An 8507-nucleotide genomic window follows, 5' to 3' on the forward strand; every position below is an offset into this window, starting at 1 on the left:
GAAAAAAAATTATGAACATCTATCCTTGGTTTTCAAATTGTTGAAAGATAATCAATTGTATGCTAATCCGGAAAAGAATTTTTGAACATCTATCATTGGTCTGAAAATCAACAGAATTCTTTTGATTTATTGAAACATGCATTGACCCATGCTCCTGTATTACAACTACCTGATTTTAATAGACCATTCTTTTTAGTAGTTATACTGATGCTAGCGGATCTGGAATAGGAGCCGTACTTATGCAAGATAATCATCCCATAACCTATTCTAGTTGTAAATTGAAACCCTCCGAACTTAAATATTCCACATATGATAAAGAATTATTAGCTGTGGTACAAGCTTTAAGACAATGGAAACATTACTTAATGGGTTCTGAGTTTATGATTAAGACTGATCAACAAAGTATTAGACATTTACTCAGTCAACCTCAAATATCTGACCGATATATCAAATGGGCAGCTTTTATTCAGAGTTTTCATCCAATTATTCAATATCAACCAGGTAAAGAAAATGTAGTGGCCGATGCATTAAGTAGAAGACCGACCATTCATAATATCTTTGTTATATCATTTGATTCTCTAACTCCTATGAAAGATACATATCATCAGGACATTACTTTTCATGCTGATTGGAATAAATTAGTTGGAAATAACTGGATTCCTATTGATTCACTGTCTTATAATGATGGATTCATGTTTTATGAAAATAGATTATGTGTTACAGTTCCATTTAGATCTTTTGTTTTGAATGAGATTCATTGTCCTCCATATCAAGGTCATAGAGGTATCATATCTACTTTACGTACATTGGCTGAAGATTTTTATTGGCCACATATGGACACTGATGTATCTAACTTTGTTTCTGAATGTTTGATTTGTCAAAGAGTTAAGAGACATCATGGTAAACAGTATGGATTACTTATGCCTTTATCTATTCCATCAAGACCATGGGAACAGATTTCTATGGATTTTATTAACTGGTTTACCTAATACTAAAGCTAACCATGACATGATTTGGATTGTAGTAGACAAGTTTAGTAAATAAGCATATTTCATTCCATGTAAGAAAACTTTAACAGCATCTCAGGCAGCACAACTGTTTTTGAAAACTGTTTTCACTAATCATGGTGCCAAATGTTATTATTTCTGATCGTGATTCTAGATTTTGTAACAACTTTTGGATTACTTTGTTTGCTAACCTAGGAACAAAGATTGATTTCTCATCTGCATTTCATCCTGAAACTAATGGACAAACAGAAGCCACTAACAGTACTATTTTAGATCTTTTACGTGCTTACACTATTTCTAAACCACAGACATGGGACACACATTTGCATTTACTACAGTTTGCATATAATAATACACCACACACATCTACAAAGAAAGCACCGTTTGAAGTGATTTATGGCTATAGATTGTCTACACCTATTGCATCTTTATCAAATAGAATTCAGAGTGCTGATGATATTGCTACTATGTACGCTACTATTTTTGATGAGGTTAAAGACATGATTGCCAAAGCCCAGAAATCATATACCAAACAAGCCAATAAGAAAAGACAAGCAATGAATTTCAAAGTTGATGACTATGTTTGGTTAAGAATAGAAAAACGTAGATTACAAAGTGTAGATAAACACCCAGTTATTAAATTAGCACCTAGATTCTATGGACCATTTAAGATCATTCACAAAATCAATGACAATGCATTCAAGTTAGAATTACCACCTCATTGGAATTTTACCTTCCCATGTGAAGGTCAATCAAGCCGATTATCCCCAATCAAATGAGTAGAAGGCTAAGATCCTTTATGCATTCATAGTGGGCAGTTTGATGCACGCCATAATAACCATTCGCCTTGACATAACATTTGCAATGGGAGTTGTAGCACACATATATAGCTACACCTATCCGGTTACATTGGGACACTATGAAAGGTATCATGAGGTACTTGAAAGGCACTGCATATATGAGCATTTGCTATGGTGGCTAGGATACTACAATCGTGGGTTACATTGACACCGACTATATAGGACATGTAGATAGTAGGTGATTGTTAGAGTTTCCATATCTTGTGTGTCTTTCTTTTACTCTCTTACTCTCTTGCTCCATCCTCCATAGCTCACATTGTTCTTGCTTGTGCTTCCACTCGGGCTTTACCCTTCAAGAAAAGGGGGCAGTATTTTGGGAGACAAAAAAGAAAGAGAGAAAATATGGGTAAGAGAAAAGAAAAAGAGAATGAAGGGAGGGGGGAAGAGGAGAGTGGAGAGAATACAAGGGAAGTTGAGAGAGAGAGAGAGAGAGAGAGAGAGAGAGAGAGAGGGTGTAGAATTCTAGCATCCCCCAAACTTGGCGAGATGTATTTGGATGCACAATAATTTATTCAGTTTCGATATTGCTTTTCGAATGTTTGACAGATGTTGCTTCATCTTAAGTTATATAAGATCTCTTTGACTTTTACTGAATATCCTTGGCTTTATCCCTTTGATACTTTTTAAACATTTTTATTTGAGAAATATTTCTCATGTTAGATATGATCCATGGATAGTAATGACTTGATTGGAAAAATAAAAGGAGAGCAAAACTGCGTCGCATGCACTAGTTGCATTACTAATAGATAAAACATTTTTTTCCCAATTGGGAAGGGTTTGTTGGTGAAGAATAGTCACATTTTCATTTTTCAGTTGACCTCTATGAATCTGCGGAGCTGTGTCGGGATCACTCGAGTCTCGGATGGCTCAGAAACAGCGGCAGGCCGCAGGCGAGTGTAAAAAACTGAATCCCCTCTGCCATGTGGCAGTTCGATCGAGGCAGGCCAAAGAAAACAAAACGGAGCTGATGGGCAATTTAGTATTATCACACTGTCTCAGTGTCGTATATGTGATGTAGTATCTGTCTTGTTATCTCCGTCGCTGATGGGTACCCGATTCACAGTTTGTTTGAGACCATAAGCTTCCATTTGCAGCAGGTATTCAGCTTGAATCTAATGCACACGCGCACACACACACACACACACACACACACAGACAGACAGACAGAGAGAGAGAGAGAGAGAGAGAGAGAGAGAGAGAGAGAGAGAGATTGATTTTCTTGATCGATCCTGCTTAACCCCCTTTATCAGAGGATATCCTTCAGCTTCTTAATTCTGTTGTATGTTTACCTTGATGAGCTCTTAACACAAAGATTGGCATGGCTTCAGAAGAATTTAGAGCAATCTCCATCAAGGATGGAGAGAAAGAGCTTGCCGCATTCAATAATGAGCATAGCTACACTTCACATGTTGAAGAGGAAAAAGGCCTCGCTACTGCTAGTCTTCTTAGCGGAGAGAAGGCTTCTAAGTCTGAGGAAGTTAGTCTTTCTGATAGAGCGAAGGCTTCTACGCCCCAGGAAGATGAGAAGAAAGCACTCTTGGTGCTAGCATCTCAGACGGTGCCTGAGAAAAAGACAGTCACGAAGAGGATTGCCACTTTGGATGTATTTCGGGGGCTCACTGTTGCGGTCTGTATGCAGTTGTGAAACCAACCCCTTGTTGATGCACCTCTTACCGTATTGAACATGATGATTCCTTGTTCTTGTTCTCAGGTTATGATCTTGGTCGATGATGCAGGCAATGAATGGCCTCACATGAATCATTCACCCTGGAATGGCTGCACCCTTGCAGATTTTGTGATGCCTTTCTTTCTTTTCATTGTAGGGGTTGCTGTAGCTCTTGCCTTCAAGGTATGTTTGGAAGTCAACATGCACATATATAAATTATATATATTGAGAGACAGAGAACGGATCTATGCAAGCAGCTGGGCTTTGGGTAATATGCCACTGAAATGCTCACTGATCTCATAGTATAATGATGGAAAAAGTTTCTATTGGGTAACAGCTTTGTCTGATTGCGACCATTAGATTACAATCCAATGCTCTACCAACGTGATGATGTTGCTTTGTGTCCATACAAGGCCACATGTTATGGCTTGTGCTGGTGCAGGGGGAAACAATGAATGAATTACTGTGTGTGGGTGAGAGAGAGAGAGAGAGAGAGAGAGAGAGAGAGAGAGAGAGAGAGAGAGAGAGAGAGAGAGAGAGAGAGAGAGAGAGAGAGAGAGAGAGAGAGATGCTTGGTATGAATCCAGAGAGTTCCTGCACCTGCTGCTGCTGTCCGAAGGGTTGTTACCCGCACAATCAAAATGTCGTTTTGGGGTATACTACTGCAAGGTAGTCCTTGTTTTCTTGTTTTCACCATTCAGTTACAGAGAGATAAATTTGACATGAGCTGAGCTGAAAAATGTCCATGCAGGTGGATATTCTCATGCTCCTGATGATTTAGCATATGGGGTTAACATGCAGCACATCCGATGGTGTGGCATTCTTCAGGTGCTGCTCAGTTGCAGATACCAAGGAACTTTCAGTTTGATGCCTTAAACATGGGGTTATGTCTGCTTTGATATCTTACATGTTTAGATGGTCTGTGTGATGCAGCGCATAGCTTTAGGTTATGCTGTTGTTGCACTTGTTGAGATTGCAACCACAAAAGCACGCACTACTCAACCTTTGCCCAACAAGCCCTGGGGTGTGTTTCAATTGTACAAATGGCAGTGGTAAGCATCTACACTTATGTGAGATAACTCATGTGATTGGTAGAGTTTTTAGAATATATCAGCCTTTTTCCAATGTGCTGTACTACAGAAGACACACAAGTGGGTCTGACAATTTATCCTCAATGAATGAATTAAGCTGTTGAAAGGCTTGCCTGAAGAGCAAGCCATATAGATGTTATAGAGCTTTTGAATGGTCTATGTGAGATCAGGAACTTGAAATCTGAAGGTGAGATCAGGAACTTGAAAGTTGAAGTATGCCACAAAGATTACAATTACTAGGTGCCATTTGTTCTCTCTCTATCTAACACTACTGATTATCTCTCATGGTTGAACTTTACGGTGTATGCAAGCTAGCACATTCACCCTACTAGAAACTATAAACCTAAATGCTCTGAAGGTTCCTCCATCAAGGTGTTGGAAGTTCACACTCTGCCGTGTAATTACTGCTTTGTTGTTGATGTGGGGCTGGAAGTTGCCTTGCCTCTTTGTAATGTTTGCATATTATTTTAAAGAATTTTTGTTTAAAAGAAGGAAAAATAAAAAACTGGGATCACAAAATTGTAGACAGTGCAACGTCACAACCTTGAACCAGAAGCTGTAGTGGCAGTGTATAGGCCCATTGTTTCACCTCAGGCTTGCTGATGCAGATCATGTCAACCCCATAAAGAAAAAAGTAAGAAATGCAGCTAATTTGAATCAACTTCCCATTCAGAACAGGCTGTACTACTTCCAACTTCTGAAGGGTTGCAGTGACCTGTAGTTCAGTATTATGAGGCTCATGCCAATGCACATGCCAATGCTTAACATGGCTGCGTTTCCAGATTCTTAACAGCTTCAAATGAAATAATTCCAATAAAATATTAACTGAGGGCAACCTCATTCTAATCACAGGCTTCACTTGAGCTTGATGCCCCCAAAAGATGCTATGCAAAGTTGTAGGTATCCCATTGTCTTTCTGAGTGAGCCTGACAGCATCGCTATCACCTCGAAGAAAAAGTTTTGGGTAGATTCCGTTTCTATGGTCCTCACATTGATGATGATCACAAGACTCTGGAGTCTGCGAATTGTACATCTGCCATCTGATAATTTCCTATTGTTATTAGTGTCCCAAGACATGTGTCCCTCTTTTTCACAGGTTCAACAGTTCTATGAAATTCTTCTCTCAAAACAGTCCTTGGATTCAGGCCAAATCCATCCATGGAATTGTTTGCAAAAGCAATAGGAGAGCCTAACTTTGCATGATTAAAACTCTGACATGCAAGTAACATGGAATGCAGCAACCTGTACTTCATCTACTTTAACTAAAGGTTGTGTGCTCTGGGCAAATGATGCAAATTGTTTGTTCTCTGCAGGTTGACAGGTCTTTGCATTCTGATCATTTACTTTGCATGTGTATATGGGATATATGTGCCTGATTGGCACTTTACATCAACATACACAGGTGATATTCTCACGGTGAGGTGCTGAATGACATTACAGAGCCATTGTGGGTGTCTTAGAAAAACAAATTCCATTGCTCAATAAATTGGTTATATCAGGTGAAATGTGGAGTTAGAGCACACTTTGGACCTGCCTGTAATGCGGTTGGGTATGTAGATCGCAAGGTTTGGGGCTTGAACCATTTATATCAATTTCCGGAATGGACGCGTGCACTGGTAGGCATGCTCTCTATAAAAGCATTGGCTAGATCTGATGGAATACAGTGTAATAAGAGATTCTCGTGTTTTTCGAGTTTGAAATTTTGCTCCATTGATGTGTGTCAGGCCTAATTTATTGAACTGTTACCCGATATAATTGAAATCTAATTTCACATCCATGTTTGTCTTGTAATATCTGCAGCGTTGTGATTTTAAATCTCCATGCTCAAGTGATGGTAGTATTATCTGACATGGTTGATATCTAATTTTACATCCATATTTGTTTTGCAATATCTGCAGCCTTGTGACCTTAAATCTCCATACCCAAGTGATGATTTTCGTCCTGATGCTCCAGCATGGTGCCAGGCACCATTCGAACCAGAGGGTCTTCTTAGGTAGCACTACTTGCGGCGAGTTGATTCTATTGAAGCAATTGTAGAGGCTGCATTAGTTGCAGAAGAGTGTCTTAAGAGTGTAGCTGTCTTGTTTTGCAGCTCCATTTCTGCTGTTCTTAGTGCCACCTTGGGAATACACTATGGGCACGTCCTCATTCATTACAAGGCCAGTAATTTACTTTTTCTTTGATCTGTTCATGTTCACAGAAAGGCTGCTGATTATTTTGGCCAAATTTTCTTATTGGAAGTAATGATTCATTTCTTTCAACAGGGCCACAAAGAGAGACTTCTTCATTGGCTCACCCCTGGTCTTGTGTTGGTACCTGTTGGTTTAATTCTTCATTATTCAAATGGTAAACTCCCTATTCCATTAGGATTCAGGGGAACAAAACTGAATGGACTGCCCCTTTCCTTTTAAAGGAAACTCCCTGTACAGAATGTGGTTCATTTTTTATCTTGATTGTTCAAACGTACATGCTTTCAGTTCCCCACCATTTGATAATCCTGTCACTGACTGCTAGATTCTTTTTCTTTGCCTTCTGCAGCTATTCCATTGAACAAGCAACTGTACAGTTTTAGCTATGTCTGTCTCACCGGAGGGGCTGCAGGCATCACATTTACATTTCTGTATGTTCTGGTAAGGTCTTTGGAAAATAGATTGGGTATTTCAATTTTGAATATTCCAGTTTCTCTCTTTTCAATCTCAAACATGCATAAAAAGGGAGACCATACCAAACAGATCGACATATATGGAATCCGGAAGCCGACGCTGTTGCTGGAGTGGATGGGATTAAATGCCATGTTTGTGTTTGTGATGGCAGCCCAGGCTATTTTTCCAGCATTTGTGAATGGGTGGTATTACAAAACACCGAATAACACGCTGGTACAGAAATGAAGTTTCAATGTCATGCTTGATTTAACATCTTTTCCATTTACAAGAGTTAAAAGAAAAAGAAAAAGATTACACAGCAGAAAGTCAAATAATGCTAGACAGAAAGATTCAGATGTGAACATAATGGGTTTGGAGAAATTTCAACTAAACCTGTACTACTTTTCTAACAGGTTTATTGGGTTCAGAAGCATATTTTTGTTAAGCCATGGCATTCTGTGAAAGTAGGAACTCTTCTCTATGTGTTATTTGGGGAGATCCTCTTCTGGGGTGTTATATCAGGACTGCTGCATTGGCAAGGCATTTATTGGAAACTTTGAATCGAAAAACCACCACATGCTATTCCAGGAGATCCTCTTCTGGGATGTTATTTCAGGACTGCTTTATTGAAAGTGCATTTATTCTTAACTTTGAATTGAAAATTCACTACAGAGAAATCAGTAAATATCCTGGAAAACAACTCCAGGGTGTGATATGTATATGAGAGGCTGATAGCTTTAGGCGAAGGGATGAAATACAGAGAGATTAATCATTACAAGCAAAAATGGACATAAGTTGATATAGTACATTCTTTATGGCATGGAGGGAGGGTCAAATTAATTATAACAGATTACAGTCCATATATGTGGACATGTGTAGAAATATTGCAGCCAACAGTCACTGAGCCCCAGGGCAACCCCCACCCCCCCCACCTCCCCCCCCCCCCCCCCCCCCCTCCCTCCCCGACTTTCAGACTAGGTTCAACCTCCTAAGGGGGTGCTGTGCCATATCTTCCTAATCCTCCATTTCCATGTTCTAAGTTCGATTCATGGAGACTCTTTCCTCCAATAATTGTGGATCTTCAAGCTAAGGTGCCCCTTATATGCATGGAAATATCCTCACTTTGAGCAATTCGTAAGGACCTTCCCCATCTCACTATTAAGACATTTCAGTGGATGAAGACACTTAGCAGTAAGGTAGTTGGTTACTTCTCCTTCCACTAGAATACCCCTCCCAGCCAG

The 8507-nt window shown here is 39.5% G+C and overlaps 1 protein-coding gene across 2 annotated transcripts; it reads left to right on the forward strand.

Moving 5' to 3' along the window:
• Positions 1–3023: 3023 nt before the first annotated feature.
• On the forward strand, positions 3024–8207 carry LOC148010946 (uncharacterized). 2 transcript variants are annotated; one of them, XM_087671518.1, is made up of 13 exons: positions 3024–3494; positions 3579–3716; positions 4121–4202; positions 4285–4361; positions 4467–4585; positions 5938–6040; positions 6124–6240; positions 6523–6617; positions 6717–6783; positions 6889–6970; positions 7163–7254; positions 7439–7500; positions 7680–7819. In XM_087671518.1, the coding sequence occupies exons 1-12, from the start codon at positions 3186–3188 to the stop codon at positions 7463–7465; spliced, it is 1308 nt and encodes a 435-aa protein (XP_087527644.1). In that variant the 5' UTR covers positions 3024–3185; the 3' UTR covers positions 7466–7500; positions 7680–7819. The 2 variants fall into 2 exon arrangements, with proteins under 2 accessions (XP_087527644.1, XP_087527643.1); XM_087671517.1 differs by having other exon boundaries at positions 3032–3494; positions 7357–7500; positions 7680–8207.
• The last annotated feature ends 300 nt before the right edge of the window (positions 8208–8507 follow it).

The sequence above is a fragment of the Lygodium microphyllum genome, chromosome 29, assembly GCF_053477565.2.
Source record: "Lygodium microphyllum isolate KBCC chromosome 29, Lygodium_microphyllum_v1.1.10, whole genome shotgun sequence".
NCBI lineage: Eukaryota > Viridiplantae > Streptophyta > Polypodiopsida > Schizaeales > Lygodiaceae > Lygodium > Lygodium microphyllum.